Raw genomic sequence first — 23709 nt, 5'->3', positions numbered from 1 at the left:
TGAGTATGGGATCAAGTAGAGGAGAGAAAACCGAGCAGTTTGGCCTTTGAATTGATGGATTTGGGCAAGAAACGAAGGAGATATGGTCGATTGAAGATTGTGTTGTTTCGGTTCTGGTTTTGACGGAGAGAAGCGAAGAAGACGAAGTCGGGGGGACTTTAATCGCGACTCTAGGTTAACTTGCATCGATCGATGCTGGAGTTGCATCGGTCGATGCAAGTGTTGGGTCGATGCAACTGGGCTTAATTCGGCCCACCATCAATTCGATTCTTTCAAACCCAACAGCCCGTTTAATCTCGGATCCATCAACAACATTGAGCTATGCATCGACCGATGCACCAGCTGTGTCGGTCGATGCAAATCACTTCTGTATTTTTTTTACGATTGCTGTATCACTTAAACTCAAAACTAAAAATCAATATGTTAGTAAATCCTAAAAATAAAAATAAAAATAAAAATAATTAAATCCTACCAGTGGGTTGCCTCCCACTCAGCGCTTATTTTAAGTCATTAGCTTGACTTGGCAGCGGATTAGGCAGAAGGTGCATCATCCAAACGCACAATGTGTCCGTCTGGTATCCCGGGATTAGCCCAATAATGTTTCACCCTCTGTCCATTAACAGTAAACTTCTCTCCCTTGGAGTTCAGCAGCACAATAGCTCCATAAGGGCGGACGTCTTGGATAGTGAATGGCCAGGACCAGCGAGAACGAAGTTTACCTGGAAATAGCTTCAAGCGAGAGTTGTACAGAAGTACCTGATCATTAGGCTCAAAATTTCTGGAAATGATCTTCTTATCACGATAAGCCTTGGTTCTCTCCTTGTATAGCTTAGAGTTCTCAAATGCATGATGTCGAAACTCATCTAACTCATTCAGCTGAACCAACTTTCTCTCTGAAGCTGTCTTGGCATTAAAATTCAGCAATTTAATAGCCCAGACTGCTTTGTACTCTAGATCCACTGGAAGATGACATGCTTTCCCATAAAGCAGATGAAAAGGTGTAGTGCCAAGTGGTGTCTTATATGCAGTCCGATATGCCCAAAGTGCATCATTTAACTTGGCTGCACAATCCTTTCTTGTAACACCCACTGTCTTCTCAAGGATTTCTTTGATTTGGTGGTTAGAAACCTCAACTTGACCACTAGTCTGGGGATGATATTGGATGGCTACTCTATGCTGAACTCCATACTTCTTCAACAACTTATCAAACACTTTATTAATAAAGTGTTTACCTCCATCACTGATAACAATCTGAGGCACTCCAAACCTAAGGAAGATAATGGTCTTAAACAGCTTAAGAACCACATCAAAATCATTCTTGGGACTTGCAATAGCTTCCACCCATTTGGAGACATAGTCAACAGCTACAAGGATGTACTTGTTCTTGTAAGAAAAAGGGAATGGTCCCATAAAATCAATGCCCCAACAATCAAACACTTCAACCTCAAGAATGAAGTTTTGTGGCATCTTATGTCGTTTACTGATTTGACCCTTCCGCTGACAGACATCGCATCTTGAAACAAACTCATGAGCGTCTTTGAACATCGTTGGCCACCAAAAGCCTGCTTGGAGAACTTTGGAAACCGTCTTGAATGTAGCAAAATGTCCGGCATAGTCGGATCCATGACAATGAAACAAAACGTAAAGTACCTCCATTTCTGCTAAACATCTTCTGTAAACTCCATCACTGCAATGCTTATACAAGTAAGATTCATCCCAATAGTATCTCCTAAGATCTCTCAAGAACTTCTTTTTAGCATACCCTGTAAACTTTTCTGGTTCCACCTCAACAGCAAGGTAATTCGCGATATCAGCATACCATGGTTGATCAGAAGTAGTTACAGCAGTCACATCGTCGTTAAACGCATAACCCGATAATTCTTGAACCAAGCTTCGATCGATGCTTAATGATGCATAGGTCGACACAATCGCCAAGTCCTGTTCGTATCGAGATTCAGCATTGATCGATGCACCAGCTGTGTCGATCGATGCATTGCCACGAGTCTGCAAAACTTCCCGAGACAATGTTGCTTGAGAACCAATATCAACAAAGTAGACATTCTCCTCTAGCAGTGAATCATGAATCGGAACATCATCTTCTATCTTAATCCTTGATAAATGATCAGCTACTCCATTCTCTATCCCTTTCTTGTCCTTAACCTCAATGTCAAATTCTTGAAGAAGAAGAATCCATCTTAGTAACCTTGGCTTGGCATCCTTTTTCTGCATCAAGTATTTGAGTGCAGCATGATCTGTATGAACTATTACCTTTGATCCAACCAAGTAAGAACGAAACTTCTCAAAAGCAAACACTACTGCTAGCAGCTCCTTCTCTGTTGTTTCATAATTTCTTTGGGCATCATCAAGTGTTCTACTAGCATAGTAAATAACATGAAGTTTCTTATCCTTCCTCTGTCCTAGCACTGCTCCCACTGCAAAATCGCTGGCATCACACATTACCTCAAAAGGCAAATCCTAATCTGGTGGTTGAACAATTGGAGCACTCACAAGCTCTTGCTTAATCCGTTCAAAAGCTAAACGGGATTCATCAGTAAACTCAAACTTGACATCCTTCCATAATAGAGCTGAAAGTGGTCTAGCTATCTTACTGAAATGCTTGATGAAGCGTCTGTAGAACCCTGCATATCCAAGAAAACTCCTGACCAACTCCACACTATCTTTGTGGTTGAAGATCTGTCATCACTTCTATCTTAGCTCGGTCAACTTCAATACCAGCTTGTAAAACCCTGTGACCAAGCACTATACCATCTCTAACCATAAAATGACACTTCTCCCAATTAAGAACTAAGTGCTTCTCTTCAGCAATTTCATGATCTCCTTTTTGACAACATCTTGCAAATTCGGATTTAGCCTCCTCTGATGCTCAATAGATGTCTTAGCTCCTTCCTCAAGATGAATCCTATGCATGCACAATTTCGGAGATATCTCTGCAATATCATCAAGAGAATAGCCAAGAGCTTTGTGAAACTTGCGCAGCTTGCTTAGCAATAAAGTGAGCTCTGCATTGTTTAAGGAAGCATTAACAATAACAGGATAAAAAGAATTTTCACCTAGAAATGCATACCTTAACCCCGCAAGAAGTGGCTTAAGATCTAGCTTTGGAGCTTTCTCAAGGCTCCAATCTGATAGTTTCTCAGCTTGTGAAGAAGTACCGACCAATTCCTCTTGTTCAACCAACTTCTTCACTTGCTCATTAGCATCTAGTAGCTTGACATACCCAGCAGCAATGTCATCTAAATGCTCAGCTTCTTCAGTAGAAGCAACCAATGCTCTCTTAAGAGGATCTTCAGGATGCAACTCCTAGAAAATCTCTTCAGCTAGATTAGACAATGTATCCACATAAAAAGTTTGACCATCTATTGTTAGCCTCTTAACCAGCTTATCCATGTCAAAACGCATCTATAAATCTTCAACATTAAGACCAATCTGTCCTTTCTTGACATCAATAATAGCTCCAGCAGTAGCTAAGAATGATCTTCCCAAGATTAAAGGATCCTTAGGCTCTTCTTCATACTTCAAGCCCACAAAATCAGTAGGTATCAAACAATTACCAATCTTAATTGGAACATCTTCAAGAATACCTTCAGGAATGCGAACTGATCGGTCAGCAAGGATAAGAGTAATCTTGGTAGGTTGGAAATATGTCATCCCAAGGCTGAGTGCTACTGATCTTGGCATTAAATTGATACTGGAACCAAGATCACACAAAGATCTATCAAACCTTTCACTGAAGATTGTACAATCAAGAACAAAACTACATGGATCAGGTAGCTTTTTTGGGATCTTGTTCTGAATGATGGCACTGACTTGGGCTGAAATCATCATACTCCCTGCTCAGCATTCAAATCCTTAGTCACCATCCTCTTGACATATCTCCTAAGCATTGGGGAAGTCTTAACTGCATCAATCAATGGAAACTCAATAACAAGCTTATCCATCATAGCCTTACACTTAGCATCATCGAGCTCTTGTTTAGACTTTCTTGGGTTCTTAGGAAAAGGAACCTTAGGCTTGTACACTCTCTCAGCAAATGGAATGGAAGCTTTCATAACTTCAGTCTCGGTTTGGACATTGCATCGGTCGATGTTGTCTCGCAAAGTCAATTCTTCTACGACCACTGAGGGTTGCGTCGCTCGATGCTTTGCAGCTGCATCGGTAGACGCAGGTTCCGGATCGTCAAACTCATCATCCTCATCGATCAGTTCCTGCAATTCCTGGGCTCTCTGCTTCTTCTCAGCTTCAGACTGTAATTGCTTACCACTCCTTAAGGTCACAGCATTGCAGGAGTGCTTAGGGTTGGATTCAGTTCTTGCTGGTAAGTATCCTTCTTGCCTCTCCACAGCTCCAGCAGTTTGTGCAACTTGGCTCTCCAGCTTCTTAACTTGAATATTCAATGAATCAAATTTTCCAGTAAGCTCAGTATAGACATGGTCAATCTTCCCATTGAATGTTACCGTTAACTGTTCTTGCCCCTGAAGGATCTGCTCAAGCATTGCCTCCATCCTACTTTCAGTTGTCTTAGGAGGAGGAGATTGGTAAGAAGAGTTGCCATAGGTCCTGGTGTAACCACTGCTCTGCTGCAGCTTCTGATAATCTTACTTAGGAATGTAGCATGTAGAATTAGACTGATAGTTATTGCGCTGGTTGTTTCCACTAAAAGACTTGTTGCCTTGCTGATTTCCAAAATTTTGGCCTTAATTTCCATACACAACGTTGACATCTTCTTATACATTTTGTGGCTCTGGCTCAAAAATCTCAACATCTTCAGCAAAATGGACTGACGTCTTTCCAACAAGAAGGTTATGAACTGTATCCAACTTGGCATTCACTGTAGCAAACTGATTTGAATCATACCCTTCATGTGCTCTTTTCCGCTCTAAGTCTGCATTCTTGGTACTGTTGCTTGATGCTAGCCTTTCAATCAACTGTTCAGCTTCATCTGGATACCTTGTCTTGAAATTCCCATCACTAGCAGCATCCAAAGCCATCTGATACCTCCAATCAATACCACTGAAGAAGATACTAATCAATTGCACCTCTGAGAACCCATGATGCAGACAGTCTCTCTGATGTGCTTTGAACCTCACCCAAGCAGCTTTGTAAGATTCAGCAGGTCCTTGTCTAAAGGTGGAAAGCTTAATCCTCAGCTCATCAAACATCGCATCATCATAGAAGTAGTTCAAAAATGCCACCTTGATGTCATTCCAGGTCTTCAGAGATCCTGGTTTGAGTTGCCTTAGCCAATGAGAGGCTTCCCCAGCAAGAGAGTAGGGGAAGAGCTTGCAATATAGATAATCCTATGTGACTCCATTAGCCTTAATGCTGGTGACTATATCCTCAAAATGCTCAATGTGGTCTACAGGCTTCTCATGGGGCAAATTCTGGAATGGTCTTTGGCCGACAAGAGCGAAGTAGGCAGGCTTCAACTCAAAATCATTCCTGGGAAATGGAGGAGGGACAATTGCGGAGCGGTTCTCATAGAACAAGTCTGGTCTGTTGGAGTCCGCAAGAGTCTTGACAAGCTCTCCATTGTTATCACTTCTGCCCTGAAGGTTCTGCTGGTCGTTACCATCCAAATCCGCACCATTCGCACCAGATCTGGCATTGCGTCGATCGATGCCAACGTTGCGTTGGTCGATACTGTCTTGGTTGCGTCGATCGATGCTGTCATTGCGTCGCTCGATGCAACGTGCATTCTCATCGACCACTACGAGTTCTTCCTGAATAACTCGTCCTTCAGCATCGAGTTTCTGGCCTTGATCGTTGTACACGTGACCCTCTTGATCCCTCAAAACTCCATCATCAGGTCTCAATATGAGTGTTTTGACCATCTTCACTAACTTGGCCGCTTTTGTGTTTTCACGCTTTAGTTGTCCTAACTCTTGGTTTGTAAGCTTAACAACTGGACCAGTAGGATTTTTCCTGGTGCTAGGCTTAGGCATGTACCTGAAACACACAAGAGAAAAGAAACAAAAGCGTGTGAGTAAAATAGAAAAATAAAAATTTAGACAAAATCAAAGACTTTAATCTAATGGTGAATCAAAAGAGTCCCCGGCAACGGCGCCAAAATTTGATATGCTCAAATTGTAATACCCTAATGGTACTAACAGCCTTGCAGTTGTAATACTCTAGGGGTCGAATCCACAGAGACTCTATATCACACAATAGACTTATTAATTTTTTAATTATGCAAAATCAAAATATTAATTTAAAAACAATGCAGAAAACAGAATTAAAAAGTGTTGTAAATTCAAAAGATCAAAGAGCTAGGCATAGGGAATTTCTCAGAAAATTACAGATTATTAAATCAATAAATTAATAGGATTCAAGCAATTTAAATGAGATCTAGAACTCTAAACTCTTTTGTAAAATAAGTCAGTTCTCACTGCAAATATTATCTAAATTTAAAACCAGAAAATCCAAATCTCTTTGTAAAATTCAAGGTTAAAAATCAGCTTTAAAAACAAGTTTAGATTGTTCACAAAATTATTAAATCAAATCTGTTTGCAGGAAATAATTTTGCTCATCAAAAGGTTTTATCAGGAAAATCAATTATACTCTCATATCAATTTATTTTCCTAGGTTATTAATTCTAGGTGATCAATCAAGAATTAATATGAAGAACAACCTAAGATGAAGATCACAGAAGATAATGAATCCTAAAAATAACAGATCTAATAAACCATCAAAACCCTAAGAAAAACCCTAAACCGAACAAGCAAACTACTCAGACATATTCAATGAAGAACAAATCATGATTCTGAATAATATGCAATAGATATTAAAAGAGTAAATAAGGAGTTTAGGAATCTTCTCTCTACAGATGAAATCAGATCCGTCTCTCCAACCGCTCTCAAAAATCTCTCAAGGTTGCAGAAAAATAATACTTGCTAGAAAATAACTTAGGTCTTAACAATGACCATAAAAATACTAAATATACTCTAAAACACGTTTTGGGCCTTAATTGTAAATAAGGGAAACTTTGGCAAATTTTGTAAATCTTCTAAAGCTTGTGGAGAAAACTTCTGGTTCGGCTTTTGGGGACTGCATCGATCGATGCTTAATGATGCATCGACAAATGCATACTCTTGAACTCGTCTCCGACCTTCGTTGATCAGCCTTAATGCTTTGATTATGGTCCAAATCACCCTTTTTAGCTTCTTTGTATTCTATCTGTGCCAATGAGTACCTAAACCTATAAAGACTCAAAAAAAAAACCTAGAAAACAAATCAAAAGACTCAAAAAGCGTACTTATACCATGGTTAAAAACCACAAAAACCATGATATATCAACTCCCCAGACTTAGCCTTTGCTTGCCCTCAACCAAAACAGAAACTTAGACCTGTGAAAGAGGTTTGAAAACATGGAATTCTCTCAACTGCAGGTAACTGTTTTTCGCACTCTTCATCGCCTTGATCTTCAGAACTTACTTCATATACTTTGTCAATTGAGAAGCATCAACATTCCTTACTCAAATCTCACAATCCTTAGGAATCTCCAGTCTCACCATTGTCATCTCATTACATAAATTAAAGCAAATACAAGTGAGTTCTTACCTTGGTGTATCGATCAGTGGCATATGGACTCTCTTCAAGCCAAGACATTCTTCATACATCTCCTTTCCTCTCCCTTTTCTCACTTCCAAGGGATTGATTTTTTTTTTCTTTTAATCAAAAGTGTAACCGAATACCGGGATCATCAGTAATTTACCTACCCCTCGCTTCCAAGCTTTGTGTGATCATTTGACTCAAGAGTAGAATAATGGGATCATCAGTAATTTACCTACCCATCAGTATTTTAATTATGCTCAATCAAAATATTAATTTAAAAACAATTCAGAAAATAGAATTAAAAAGTGTTGTAAATTCAAAGGATCAAAGAGCTAGGCATAGAGAATTTCTCAGGAAATTATATATTATTAAATCAATAAATTAATAGGATTCAAGCAATTTAAATCAGATTTAGAACTCTAAACTCTTTTGTAAAATAAGTCAGTTCTCACTGCAAATATTATCTAAATTTAAAACCAGAAAATCTAAATCTCTTTGTAGCAAGGTTAAAAATCAGCTTTAAAACTAGTTTAGATTGTTCACAAAATTATTAAATCAAATCTGTTTGCAGGAAATAATTTTGCTCATCAAAAGGTTTTATCAGGAAAATCAATTATATTCTCATATCAATTTATTTTCCTAGGTTATTAACTCTAGGTGATCAATCAAGAATTAATATGAAGAACAACCTAAGATGAAGATCACAGAAGATAATGAATCCTAAAAATAACAGATCTAATACACCATAAAAACTCTAAGAAAAACCCAAAACCTAACAAGCAAACTACTCAGACATATTCTGAATAATATGCAATATATATTAAAGGAGTAAATAAGGAGTTTAGGAATCTTCTCTCTACAGATGAAATCAGATCCGTCTCTCCAACCGCTCTCAAAAATCTCTCAAGGTTGCAGAAAAATAATACTTGCTAGAAAATAACTTAGGTCTTCACAATGACCATAAAAATCCTAAATATACTCTAAAACACGTCTTGGGCCTTAATTGCAAATAAGGGAAACTTGGACAAATTTTGTAAATCTTCTAAAGCTTGTGGAAAAAACTTCCGATTCGGCTTTTGGGGACTGCATCGATCGATGCTTAATGATACATCGACCGATGCATACTCTTGAACTCGTCTCCGACCTTCGTTGATCAGCCTTAATGCTTTGATTATGCTCCAAATCATCCTTTTTAGCTCTTTTGTGTTCCATCCGTGCCAATGAGTACCTAAACCTATAAAGACTCAAAAACAACCTAGAAAACAAATCAAAAGACTCAAAAAACGTACTTATACCATGGTTAAAAACCACAAAAACCATGATATATCAAGTTCCACGTTTTCAATCCTCTTTCACAGGTGAAGCTGATGTTTTGCTTGAGGGCAAGCAAAGGCTAAGTCTTGGGGAGTTGATAAATCACGGTGTTTACGGTTTTTAACCATGATATAAGTGTTTTTTAGACTTTTGATTTACTTTTTAGGTTGTTTTGAGTATTTATAGGATTATGTACTTATTGGCTAGGATGGATCATAATGGAGCAAGATAGGAGGATTTGGATCACATTTGAGCATTGAGGCTAAGCTGTGAAGTTCGAATAAGAGTTCACAGAGATGCATCGACTGATGCAGGTGTTTGCGTTGTTCGATGCAGTATTCACATCAAGACAAGTCCGAGTTTCTCAAGTTCTGAAGTTTTGCAAAGCTAGCCCAAAATTTTCTCTAATTGCAATATTAAGTCTCTGGCGTGTTTAGAGATAAATAAATAGGATTTTAAGGTTTTAGAAACCCTTAAGCTTTATTTTCTGCAAACTTTTGAGAGAGAGAGATCCAGAGAGCTTTTGGAGACAAGTCAGAACTCAACCCTGTTGAGAGAGATTTCGAACTCCCTTACTTCTCTATACTATTTTCTTAATGCAATTTATTCAAATTTTGATTTGTGTCTTTGTAATAATGTCTGAGGAACTCTCTTGTTAGGTTTAGGGATTCTCATTAGGATTTTTATGGTTTATTAGATTTGTTGATTTCGTGGGATTCATATTCTTCTGTGTTCTTCATCTTTGGTTATTCTTCATCTTTTGTTGTTCTTCATATTAATTCTTGATGGATCACCTAGAATTAATAACTTAGAAAATAAATTGATATGAGGATATAATTGATTTTCCTGACAAAAATCTTTGATGAACAAAAATGCTTTTTACAAAGAGTCTGATTTTGCAAATTTTTAAACAAACTAAACTTGTTTTTAAAGCTGGTTTTTAACTTGAATTTTATAAAGAGATTTAGTTTTTCTAGTTTTAAACTTAGATTGTATTTGTAGTGAGAACAGATTTATTTTACAACAGAGTTTAGAGTTCATGATCTGAATTTAATTGATTGAATCCTGATTTATTGATTGATTTGATATTCCATATTTTCCTGAGATTATTCCCTAGACCTAGCTTTTCTTCCATCTGAATTTACACAACTTTTATTTTCTTTTTGCATTGTAATTTAAATACAACATATTATGTTTAGCATAATTGAAAGATTATTAAGTCTATTGTGTGTATCTAGAGTCTTTGTGGATTCAATCCCTAAATACTACAATGATCTCTTAATTTGAGAGAGTAGCTCTAGGGTAAATTTGAGCATGTCATCCACAATACTTAATCATTTAATTGAAAGGGATAAAGGTTCTGGTATGCCGTAAAACTCCATCTCTTTTCTTATGGTTCCTGGTGAGCTCGTTAAAATCCCCTATTAAAAACCACAGAGTGGATCGAAGTAACTAATACGACTTAACCGTTGACAAACATCTTTCCGATTTTTCCGAAGAGGATCCCCATAGACAACAGTTAGATGAATTAATTTACCCTTAAACTATGTATTGAAAACTCATTAGGTTAAACCTCTGTTTTAAAAATCTCCGCATAGCATCGATTACGCCTCGCAAAATTGCTATGCCCACCCTCTCCGCCTCGATTAATGACTAATACCCGCCTAGCACCAATTATCCAATTATACTTGTCTAATTTGATTATAACCCGTCTAATCCGATTACTTCCCGCTTAATTTTATATATAATGATTATTTTTAGAGCCAAATATAAAGCAAATATGTATTTTTTTTTTTTTTTGTTATTTAGACATTTAAATTAAGAGTTTATGATGTTTTACAATAACTAATGTACAAACTTTTAATGAAAATCAAAAAATTTCTTTTAAAATTACGCTTTATGTATTTACCATAATTTTAAAGACAGTACTATAGTGTTATATTTTATTTGATATTTTTATTTTAACATAAACATAATTATACATATATTTAATACTACATATTTTATTTTATTATTAATTTAATAAAATAACCCTAAAACTAATCCCCGATTAATTTCTGTTTAATTTTCGATTTTCTCGATAAGCGCTAGGCTGATCCCGACCGTCCGACTAGTGCCTAGCGATTCTAAAACGGGAGGTTAAACTATCATATTATTGGATAATAAAAAGGTTAAAAGAAGCAAAACCTCTTTAAAATATGAACATACCTTATTATAGAAAACAGTATAATATTACTAAATAATTAAAAGATGAAAGATTCTTATATCAAATTGAAAATAGATAGTTGGACACCATTCTTGCATGCTCCAATTTGCACCATCAACCTTTTTCAACTTTTTTTCCTTTTGTGCATCCATCACAATAATTTTGAATTCAACCTTCTTTTGGTTATTATATATCAGTGGGGTACTGAACGATACCAATAATATATTATTGAAACCATTGGCAAATTTACAATATATGCACCAACCTCTCTAGATATCAAATAAGAACTTTGGGTATGAAAGAGTTCAAAATAATCTTAAATATTCTTCTTATTAATATAATATGATTGTTTTCAATAATATTTTAATCAAAATTACAGTTTTGAAACCCATGATTTTTCCCAGTCCATGCATTCAGCGGTACACTCACTTATGTTTTAATTTTGCTTTTAACGAACATGTTTTCTTATGTTACTTTTTGTAATGAGTACATAAGTGTACTTATCAATTGCCAAATGTTAATATTTTATAGTGTTGGCACATCTAGTAAAATGTAAAATCTAGTTGGGAAGTTTTGGAAAAATCTATCAAGAGAAAATGTGTTGATCTCGCTTAGAAAGTAGTTTCTTATATTCGCTAATAATAAATGAGATGCATTATGTATCATTCATGTCTGTGAAAGTTCCTATTGCGACAAAATAAAGGCAGAAGAAAACTTCGACAAAATTGTTTTGTTTGCATCTACTGTTAAAAAATCTATAAAAGTTTTCATTACCTTCACGAACAAAAATCTATAAATAATAGAAGAATCATTATAAAATCTATAAAGGCTTAGTCTTTTCACGAATAAAAATAATAGAAGAATCATTATACTTCCAGGAGAACATGAATTTTGTGGTGCTTATAAAAACTGACTAAAAAATTATCATATTTGGCAACGTACATATCGCTGTTCTAGACTTCTAGAGATCATGGAGTTTAAGATCTAAATAATGGCCTCAATAGTAAATTAAAAAGTATAGGAAAACAACCATCGCTTCTTTAAAAATATTAAGAAATCGTCAAAGTGTAAAGTAATCATCAAACTGAAAACGAATAACTTAATGCAAACCCTATTATGCCATTAGGCCTAAGCCCATGTGTTAAATTTTTCCCAAAGCCTAAAACCTAATCGAGCTGGTTGGCCACTGTTTGAGAGGGGTGTACATACATGTGTAGTAGGAAGGTGTTATGCACTGCACGGAGTCCCATTGGGATATGGTTCATATACTTGCAATGGAATTCCATATGGTGACTCATTGCTCCTCGTCTCTCCCACTAGCATGCTTAGGTATTAGTAAAATGCCAATCTAAAGAATCTGCTTTGAAGTCCTCGAGATAAGAAGGATATTCATCAGATCGATTATTACATTATTAATTTTATATTTCTTATTAGAGGATAAATAAGCAAAGAGTAATCTTTTACTCATGGACGTAGCTGTCGCAAGCAAAAGATGAGGTGATTTCAACCAACGATGATGTTGGAACCAGAAAATCAGAAGAGAAGCGTGTTGTGAAGGTTAACGGAGATGCAAAGATGAAAGGGTTAAGACGTAAGAGTAGTAGCATGGTTCAAAGCGACAAAATAAGTAACAACATTGGAGAGTTTGAGTCTCAATTAGTTAACGGATATTCTAGAACATATACTTTTAAAGGTGTCATAATCATGAACGGAGACGCGAATGAAATATAGCCAAGATCACATCAGTTGGTGGAGTCGCTGTTATGGAGTCATTAAAGCTAGTGAGCAACTTTATCATAATTCTTTTGTCTTTTGGCTTACTTTTTGGTCTTGTTATCACATCTTGGAACTTAACGATACTTCCTAAGAAAACATCAACCAAGATAAGCTTTCAACAGCCAATACTCTCTCGTGCATGCACATGGATCCTTTATGCGCTGCCAAATTCTGATTTTCCCCTCACTACAAGTACTCCACAATGGTTGTAATAGCGTTTGTGCCACAAGTTAGAAGAAAAGGCATTGTAATATTATTGGTGATTGTTATTGACAGATTACAATGTGCAATTGCCTAAAGCTGATCTCTGCCTAAACCTGAATTTCTTTTGAGGCCCACTTATAAACAGATAAAAGCAAACATAAAAGATTCGAACCCTTTACTTCCGCAACACAATATCACATTCTTAAAAATTATAATATATTCTACTGCCCTAACACAAACTTGTTGGGCCTCCACTAAAATAGAGAGGCTGATGTACATGTTTATGAGGTTTTTTGTACGTGAGTTCAAAATATAACGGGTAAAATTGTTTTGTGAAAGCAAAAAAAAGTCATCTAGTCCGAAAATAGGACGGGTTGTCTACCGACGATATACAAAAAACACGTTTAGTCAAAAAAGAGAGTAAAAAAGGGAGACAGATCATTTAACTGTCATGGTTAGGATAAGGAAAGACCGGAAAACATGTGAAAATAAAGATTTGTTTGCAATATGGTCGAAAAGAACTGATCCATAATGTGTTCATGTTAAGAGAAGACTAGATTCTAGAAGTAGTAGAAAAAGAACCAAAATTGGTCAAAGAATATGCCCAGAGAATGGTCAGAAAATATGGTCTGAGTATGGGAATAACAAAAGAAAAATTGCTATTATCCTGTCTCAAGTTAAATATTTCTTTTTTATAATCGGATCCTCCTCTCGTTAAGAAGAGGATTGTATATAGACGTTTATCTTCCGAACTAACACATATGTATCAGGCTATGCGTTTGGGTTCAGGTAAGATTCAGGTCCATCAGCATATTAATAGAGCCAGCCCTACATTTTTTTTATGAGGCTTCTCATAGAAAAAGGCAATTTTAAATATAAAAAAATATTGTAAGTAAAAAACGGGGGAGAAAATAATGTAGAGACTAGAGAGTGATAGTTGGGGACTCGAACCCAGGATCTGCCCATCAAAAATACTACCACTAGATCGAAAAATTAATTTATATAGATTATCTGGCTGCAAGCATTAGCTTGGCTGGCTTGTACCCATGACCTGCTCTAGGCCTATACATGTACTAGGTGCTCAAGTGTTTTTCATCTATTACCGTTTCTTATTCCTCTGCGAGCCGATAAATTAATCTCAAATTTGATATGACGTAAGGACCACACCGATTAGAGTGTGAGATTTAGCATATCACAAGATAGGAGGCTCTATGAAACAATTATTGGTCTCTCTCGATCATTTTGTGGAGCAAAGATTAATTTTTTTACCTACCACATGCGTAAGTAATATAGTTTAAACAACTTTACCAGATAAAAACTCGAATTTTCACTAAAGGAAACTCTAACACAAAACTTGTGTGTTCAGCTACCCGTGTCTTGCTCATTGTCACATTTCTAAACCGGCCTGCGTCCAACCACTCGATCCACAACACTTGGAAACGAACGAGAAAAAGGTGGAATCACTTAGGCCAACGTAAAAGAGGTGAGGAGAGACTGACTGCATCATAACCTTCCGATATTAATCTGAAATAAATATTGTAAAGCTACTGAAAAATTATCATGAATAAGCTACAAATTTTCCATAAAATGTGAATTATTGAATTATAATTATTTTAACTTTTTAAAAAAAAGTGTTGTAAAATTTTGATATGAATTTACGTTGTTTTACTTCAAGTAAAATCTTTAACTTCAATACGCCGAAAACAATCATTGGTTTCACAGCAAAAGAAATATATATATATATATATATATATATATAAAGGAATATCTATTACTTTTATCTTCCCCTCAAAATTAACCAATATGACTATTGAGAAATATAACCCAAATATGTTTTTATCAGAATAAGATGTGTGATGGAGTCAAGGTTTTACTGAAATACTCAAATGCATGATGACTACAAACTTTTACGGTTTATGGAATCAATAAATGGAAAGAAATTGTTAAGACTATTCATTCCATAAACTTATACAAACAATGGTATATTTTTCGAGACATACACATTCCAAACCATTTTATTAGCCTCACTCTGATCTATTTAGTAAGAGATATCACTACTAAAGTTAGAAAATACACAATGAGGTCTTTTAATATTTCTATTAACCATACGAAGACACAATTTCTTGGTATCTTCGATCATACTAATTAAAAAATATAACCACCCATGTAAAAGCCAGTATAACTATAATCCCCTGATCCACACGACGGGGCCTCGATTCCACCATCGGGAAACTTCTCAGATAAATCTGCAGGTATCCTCTGTCCTGAGCCATCACCAAAACCATGCAGATCATCGTCGTTTAGATTCCACAAGTTGCCCCACAGGTGACTTTCATCGATCATAGAGTGGTCGGATGAGGTTGCTGCAACACTTTGTGGCATAGAGAATTGGTCATTGAAGACACTAGTCGGGTAATACAAAGAGGAAGCTATGTTTTGCTCGTTGCCGAGATTCATGTGGTCTCGGGACACTGGCTGAAAGGGGTGACTTTGAGGTTGTGGTTGTGGTTGTGGTTTCAGTTCTACTTCTTTTTTCCGGGATCGAGATCTTTTAACTTTTTCTTGCTTCGAAGATGATTTTTCCTTTTTCTTGTAATGTGTTCTCCAATAGTTTTTAATCTCATTATCTGTTCGTCCTGGTAAATATCTTGCGATTGTAGACCACCTATATATATGTTGTGAAAGCGATATGTAAATTCCCATGAAGTATATTGAATACGTACAAAAAAACTAAACATACGTGTACTAATGCAAACGTATGATGATAAACCTTAAAAGAAACCATGAACTCATGAGCAATAGTAGGGAGTAGGGACTATCATATTTTAGTAAAAACTTTGGGGTAATTGTGATTCTTTATGATTATAGAACAGCGTTTTTATTATAAAATATCAATCTAGTATGTAGACTTGCATGTTGTTAAGAAACAAATAAATAAATAAGAGGAGCTTACTTGTTACCCCAAAGGGAATGAAGTTCAAGGATGATTCCTTCTTCTTGAGGAGTGATTTGTCCTCTCTTAAGTCCTGGCCTCAAGTAGTTCACCCACCTTAGTCTACAGCTCTTACCACTTCTATTCAACCCTATTTTTCAGTTCCATGAAAAAAATGGGCAATATAAATGGGTTTGACGTATGACATGATATGTAAAAATTAATGGAACTTGATGATCTTTATCTATATAATATGGTGTGAATCTTTCCTATTTAATATTTTCTCGACCAAAATGCTGGAATAAAGAAAAAGGTCTAATCTATGTAAAATGTTCCCAAACTGATCAAAGTCAACTCCAGAAACGTTAACACAGGGAATCATAAGATTATCTTTTCATTTTCGAAAAAAATAACCCTAAAAAGCTCTCCACCATGACATTTTCCTCTTTCTTTTTGTGAAAATTAAAGTGTCTTATAGATTTCTTTTTAAAAAAAATATGAAAGAATCAAGAGTAAAATATATAATCAAGAGCTTAATCGGGTCAACTACCCCTTATACAGTATATGATCTCATACTTATCTTTATTAATCGTCATAAAAGCATGTTTTAATTAATATTATATGATGATTATAAATTGAATCTAACTTACAATATTGATATATTAAATAAGAAAAGAAATAGAAAAACTCAATTAGGAAGAGTTACAAATAGGAAGAGGGATGGCTATCTGTTGATGATTCAGACATTCAGTATAGATTGCCTTAGTAATATGTACGATATTAACGATGAAGATTCGATACGTAACAGATACGTACATATAAAAGCGATGATTGAATCAAAATAGTTACCTGCACACTTAGCAACAGTGCTCCATCTTCCTTCACCATGCGTAGTAACATACTCTGCGAGAAGCTTGTCTTCTTCAAGTGTCCATGGTCCCTTTCTACATCCTTGTTGTTGTTGTTGTTGTTGATAAGGATCATGATCATGCTTTTGATGATGGCCTTGAACTCCCCAATCAAGCATACCTGTTCAATTCTCACAAACTCTTATCACACACAAACCAATACTACAAGTTTTGTCTGTGTGAGAGACTGTGATTAATCTGCTCTTCTATGTTTCTATATTTGAACATGTGTGTGTGTATATATAGTATGTGTGTCTATTAATCTATATATGCTTGACAACAGTCACTTCTTACTTTTTGAAGGTGTTTGATTCTATATATTTTATTTAATTTACTTTAGCTAAAGACTCTAGATTAACCATGTAGCATATGCATTATCATTAGCCTCACGAATTATAAAAGTTTTACTTAAGTTCCTCAATCACGGAAACAATCTTGAGAAGCCACTATTCTTCGAACAAGTGTCGACGCCATAATGAGAACCAGCTCATTATTTTCTTACCCAATTAAGAATTTACAAGTACCCCATTACTAAATCCATACATAGATCCGTACAATAAATATATTCGTCATCACTAAACATATATTCTTGAACAACAATGTTTTGTCTTTGGACACTTCAAAAGTTTCTTATAGACATCATCAGAGGCATAACTTTGTTCTGGATTCAGTTCTTGGGAGAAAAAATTAAAAAAATATATAGTTTTAATTTACTAGTGGGTTGTCTTTATTTTATTGAAAAGAACTTATGAGCCAGTAGAATATCAACATCTGTGTAATAAAATAATGAGAAAGAGGCATGCTTTGAGAGTAATTCGTGATTAGTTTATACATATAAAAATATATTTATGCTCGAAATAATGGGCCTAATGAAGTGTATTCTAAATCGGGCAATAGAAAACGCCTTCCATTCAATAAAAGTATCGATGACTCACCTTGTGTGCATGTGGCCTTTCGGTTATACGTACCAGCATTTATGGCAATGTTAGGGTTTTCTTGAATTGGTTAAACCGATTCAACCAAGATAAAACGATCTACTTCTTTTTTTAGTTTTAACTTTTAACCAGTTAACTATTATTTTCAAGATAAAACTTGAAAACTGTACTAAAATAATCTATAAAAAAAATACCTTACCTTCGTAGTCGTAGATGCAACTTCCTTAGTTCATGGAATTTAAAGATATATATTGTATAGTTACCAAGTTAATATATTGTTAAAAAAAAATTCTGGTTTGAAATACCGGGAATTTTAAAGATGCTCTTTATCTATACTGAGTAATTTCAAAAATAACTATTTCCTAAAAATTATCAAAAACATTTGAAAATTTGAGATTCATCCAAATATGTATAAAATGCCTTATAATACTTTACAATACCTTATAAATACCTTGTAAAACCCTAAAAATATATTGTAAATTAAAACCTTAATTATAAATACTTTGTAAACTTTTAAATATAGTTGGATCGAGTAATTCTAAACTTTTATATATATTTAGAAATTTTTCATATTAAAATGAAAGCTATTTTTGAAAATGAACACTAAAAAAACAGTTTTTTTAAAAAATGCATTAAAAAAAGTATAGTTTCAAAAATTCTCTATTGGATACTCCTTTTCAAGTATTTATAAACATAAGCATATCATGCAGCTTTCATGTTAAATTTAATTTGAAAGTTAAATTTTTAGTAGATGCTATTATAGATAAGCGTTAATTAAAGAAAAAATCTTAAATGACATAAGCAACTAGGATCATTTTTCTATTAAAAAAAAATATATAAAGATACTCTGACAAGGACTCCACAGTCTACACATATAGACAACAATATTTTCAACGAGTATTGGAAAATAATAATTCGCTCGTAAATGAACCACTGGTTTTCTTTCCTGTGTCTGTCTTTGTCTTTACTTAAGGTAAACCATTGGAAAATAAAAGAGGTTTGGACTATTTGATACTACAAAAGGTTAGACTGAGTGTAACCATCTGACTATCATTGTTTTAGTGGGTTCAATGTCCCTTCTGATATGAATTTACCTATATACGACGGCTAGTTTATTATGTTCGAAAGATATTAAAGACTTGTTTACTGACCTTATAAATCACAACATGATTTTTTCTGTGTTTTTCTTCATTTACTGTAACGCTTTTACTGCCAACCTCTCAGTGAACCCCATGTCCAATTCCAATTCATTGACCCACTTCTTTTAATGGGCCTCACGTACTCATACTAGGCCCGTGAGCCCATCCATATTTGACGGTTGTTTTGCTACATCCGGGAAGTTTTAAAGACTTGTTATTGTCCCTACAAATCACCACATGATCTTTTCCTCTGTTTTGTCCTCACTCGCACAGTTCCTACAGTCATTTCCCGGAAGGTCACCTATCCTGAGACTACTCCAGCATAAATACGCTTAATTGTGGAGTTCTCTCAGGACCTTTGACCAAAAAGATAAATGCACTTTGGTGACATGGATGGCCAAATCAATTATTTTAAACCTCTCCGCAAATCCCTGAAACTCGGATGTCCTAATTCACCTCCACTAACAGATCGCAACGTCCTCGTTGCACACCAAGACCATCACCCCCGATGGTGTGAGCCCACTCGCCCATCCATATCCGACGATCGGTTTGCTACATCCGGAAGACTGTAAAGACTTGTTACCGTCCCTACAAATCACCACATGATCTTTTCCAGTGTTTTGTCCTCACTCGCACAGTTTCGACAGTCACTTCCCAGAAGACCACCCATCCTAAGACTACTCCAGCATAAGCACGTTTAACTGTGGAGTTATCTCAGGACATTTGACCTAAAAGATAAGTCCACTTTGGTGACATAGGTGGCCAAATCATTTCTTTTAAACCTCTCCGTAAATCCCTGAAACTGGGGAGTCACACTTACACAGTTCCGACAATCACTTCTAGAAATGTCATCTATCCTGAAACTACTTCAGCATAAGCACGCTTTACTTTGGAATTCTCTCAGGTCCTTTGACCGAAAAGATAAGTGCACTTTGGTGATGTATGTGACCAAATAAATTCTTTTAAACCTCTGTATAAATCTCTAAAATCAAAGTGTTACAATTCACCCCACTAACAGTTCTGATCGTCCTCATCGTGCACCAAGCGCACCAAAATTAAAGACCGAGGAGCAAGATCAAAGAAAAAACCTGGTTCGCACAAAATGTCATGTACAAGGAAAAGTTTGCAGCCTTATCACTAATAGAGGAAGCTTTACCAATGTGACAAGTCACACTTTGGTCAAGAAACTTGGTTTGAAAGTCAATAAGCAGCTGAATACGTATGATCTTCAGTGGCTTGATGATAGTGGTGAGATAAAAGTTAAAAATCAAGTGGTTGGTCCACTAATATTATGATCGACAAATATGAGGATGAGATCTTGAAACAACCAGATCCATTTTTTATCTTTAAATATAATATGATATAATTAAATACTCAATAATATTTAAATATGACCAACCAACAACCAGCAATTACCCATCATACACAAAAGAAGACATATCAAACCAACACCAATATATTACACTCGCCGCATAACTCGCAACCCATCATGCATGGTGTCGATCTACATTGACATCCTCCTGGTGTCGGTCAACACCTAACCACGAACACGTCTTTGTTGATCTATCGTCAGCGATTTTAAGAAGAGGATGTTCTAGAGGCTCGAATATTTTGTTCTATGCCGCTGATAAGTTGCTAGAATAGAATGTGGTGGTCTAGAACGGTTGTTTAGGTTGCAGGTTCATTGTTCTATGACTTGGTTTATGTTATGGGTATTGTTGGATACATGTTATTTGATTTATTCGTTATTGGTTATTTAATTCATTGGTTTATTATTTGATTATTTCTGATGTTGGTTTGAATGTGGTTAGGGTGTTAGTGAGTATGGGATACCTAAGAGTTATAATATTAAGAAAAAAGGGTCGGGCTGTTTCAGTTTCGTATCAGAGCCCTTATGGTTCTAGTTACAGGTTCATTAGGCTTTGGGATGCTGATGTTGTAGATTTGTATGCTTTGATTGATTATGTAAGTTATTCAATTGTGTGTGACATGGATTCCTAGTACATCCTCTTCGAGCCTTTAATGAGATTCCACGGTAAGTTTTGTTTTTGTGTATGGTTTAAGATTGCTTGTTTAGCCTTCTGTTCATGGTAGTGCAGATGCTTAGAGGTGGAGTTGTTGCTGGTCGTGGACGCGGACATGGTCGTGGTAGGGGTAGAGACCCAACTGTTAGTGACCCCATGGACCAGAGTGTGATGGCAAAGAGCGTCGACGAGTCGCAGACATTCCAGGAGGGGTCCGCGAGTGTGGCCGGTGGTGGTGTCGATGGCGTCGTAGGCACCAGTGGAGCCGGTGTGGGCGTGTCGGTGCTGGGTTGGCTGGTGGTGCTAGAATTCCGGATGGAGAGTCACAGTAGGTGGAGCCCCTGGTTGAGATGTTACCTAGCAGGCTTGTTGGCGTAGTTGTTGGAATGGTTGTCGGGAGTTGTACCAGCAGAGGCTGCAAAGGTACCTCCTGTGGCGGTAGAAGTACAGCAGACAGTGGCTGCAGGTGCGAGAACTCAATCTCAGTATGTCAGCATGCTAAGAGAGATGGTTAAGATCGGTACGGTGCATTTCTTGGGTGATACCAACCCTATTGTGGCTGATGCGTAGAGGACGAGGCTGGAATGCAACTTCCAGTCTCTCATATGTCCTGAGGAGTATTGTGTAGACAAAGGGATTCACCACCTTACAGATGATGCTCACCTGTGGTGGAGGTCGGTGGCTGCCAGAAGGGCGCAAAGCGAGATAACTTGGATTGATTTCGTGGAGGAGTTCAACTGCAAGTATTTCCCTCGAGAGACGCTAAACCTTTTGGAGGTGCAATTCCTGCAGTTTTCTTAGGAGACTCGGTCTTTACGAGAGCTGGACGTAGAGTTCAGTCGACTGTTGATATATGGACTCTGAGGAGGGTTAGGTCAAGAGGTTCTTGAGGGCGCTTCGTGATGACTTGAGAGTCCATTGCGAAGGGCGGAGTTATGCTACGAGGGCGGACTTGGTTGAGAATGCAATTGATATTGAGGAGGATATCCAAGCACAGGTCATGATGGTTAGTCCAGCGTTCCAGCCGAGGAAGGCTCAGCATCCTGGAGGTTATGGTAAGAGCGGCAAGCCTATGCAGGGAACCAAGACAAAGTGGGAGGTTACGCAGAGGCCTAGTGGTGTGGGATGCTAAGGGTGTGGTAGCATGGATGACAAGGTGGTAGCTATCCCCAGAAGATTGCTTCGACGGCAGTTCGTGTGTGCTATCATTGCAGGGAGCCTGGGCACATCAAGCCCAAGTGTCCCAAGTTGCAGCAGATGTCAGTTGCAATAGCACAACATGGAGTGCAATCGAGAGTGCAGTAGGTGGCCCAGATCGAGCATGCACCACAGGTGTTCTCGACCGTGGAGATCGGTGAAACCAGTGTCGGAGCGATCACAAGTATAACTTTATGAGACTCAGACTTGGTTAATTTCAGTAGTTTCAGATTTTATGAATTGCTTGTTATAAAGTGCTAGGGTACTTAGTAAATGAGGTTTGTGTAAGGACATTATTGGTGGGCGGGTTTAGGTCCCACGTCATATTTTATTCTTGAGCAACTCATTTCTTCATTACCCCGGAGTGCGCTAAGAGCGCCAATATCAGAGGAGTTCCCAGAGAGCGAGCGGGAGTTGTTAGAGTATTAGGAGGCGATTTCTAAGAGTCCTTGGACGTGTGAGGGGTGTGAATATTCAGATCGTGGGGGAGTCTATACCAGCGGATTTGATTATCAGCCTTTTGGAGTTGTATGATATTATCTTGGGGATGGATTGGTTGCAATCACAGGGTACATCTGGATGGTCATCGCGGTAGAGTGGAGTTTGAGCGTCCAGAAGGTAAGTTCATTTTAGAGGGAGTACGACCGATTTCGGGGAGTCTCGTGATCTCGACTATACAGGCAGGGAAGATGATCGAGAAGGAGGGTGAGACGTATTTGGTTACAATATCAATGTCAGAGTCAGTGGGCAATCTACGGTTGGCGGTATCCGGGTTATTGAGGATTTTGAGGAGGTGTTCCAGTCGTCGTAGAAATTACCACCATCTCGGTCTGATCCCTTTATAATTGAACTAGAACCGGGGACTATGTCGTTATCCAAAGTGCCTTACATGATGGATCTAGCAGAGATGGCAGAGCTGAAGAAGCAGCTTGAGGATGTTTTGGCCAAGGGATTCATTCGTCCTAGCGTCTCACTATGCAGAGCGTCGGTGATGTTCGTTAAGAAGAAGGACGAAAGTGTTCGCTTGTGCATTGATTATCGAGATCTGAACCGAGTCACTGTGAAGAACAAGAACCCTCTTTCTAGGATTGATGAGTTGTTGGATAAGTTGAGAGGTGTTACTTGGTTCTCTAAGATTGATCTGGAGTCAGGTTACCATTAGATCCCGACAGAGAGGCAGATGTGAGGAATACGACTTTCATAATGAGGTATGGGCATCAAACGTGCCACCAACATTTATGAGATTCATGAATAACATGTTTCAAGAGTTTCTGGATGTGTTTGTCATCATTTTCATCGATGATATCATGATATACTCTAAGAGTCCTGAGGAGCTTGCAATGCATCTGAGAGCAGTTTTGGAGAAGTTGCGGGAGGAGAAGTTGTATGCTAAGCTTTGCAAGTGCAGTTTCTGGCAGAGGGAGATGGGATTTTTGGGTCACATTGTCTCGGCGGAAGGAGTCTCTATGGATCTAGAGAAAATTCAGGCTATTAGGGATTGA

The 23709-nt window shown here is 37.0% G+C and overlaps 2 protein-coding genes across 2 annotated transcripts; both read right to left on the bottom strand.

Annotated features, from left to right (window-relative positions):
- LOC104783719 lies at window positions 532–2457 on the bottom strand. The gene has a single exon (XM_010508839.1). The coding sequence runs from the start codon at window positions 2455–2457 to the stop codon at window positions 532–534; it is 1926 nt and encodes a 641-aa protein (XP_010507141.1).
- Window positions 15013–17129, bottom strand: LOC104780199 (transcription factor WER-like). Its single transcript, XM_010504695.1, has 3 exons — window positions 16854–17129; window positions 16026–16155; window positions 15013–15737 (listed from the first exon to the last, which is right to left on the bottom strand). The coding sequence occupies exons 1-3, from the start codon at window positions 17029–17031 to the stop codon at window positions 15218–15220; spliced, it is 828 nt and encodes a 275-aa protein (XP_010502997.1). The 5' UTR covers window positions 17032–17129; the 3' UTR covers window positions 15013–15217.

Source organism: Camelina sativa, chromosome 4 (genome assembly GCF_000633955.1).
Source record: "Camelina sativa cultivar DH55 chromosome 4, Cs, whole genome shotgun sequence".
Lineage (NCBI taxonomy): Eukaryota > Viridiplantae > Streptophyta > Magnoliopsida > Brassicales > Brassicaceae > Camelina > Camelina sativa.
This window is presented reverse-complemented; position numbering and strand designations above follow the sequence as displayed.

Coding starts and splice junctions, on each gene's coding strand:
- LOC104783719 (XM_010508839.1), bottom strand. CDS start 2,457: ATGTGTGATGCCAGCGATTTTGCAGTGGGAGCAGTGCTAGGACAGAGG.
- LOC104780199 (XM_010504695.1), bottom strand. CDS start 17,031: ATGCTTGATTGGGGAGTTCAAGGCCATCATCAAAAGCATGATCATGAT. Junction 16,156..16,853: donor CACTGTTGCTAAGTGTGCAG/GTAACTATTTTG, acceptor ACTGAAAAATAG/GGTTGAATAGAAGTGGTAAG. Junction 15,738..16,025: donor CATTCCCTTTGGGGTAACAA/GTAAGCTCCTCT, acceptor ACATATATATAG/GTGGTCTACAATCGCAAGAT.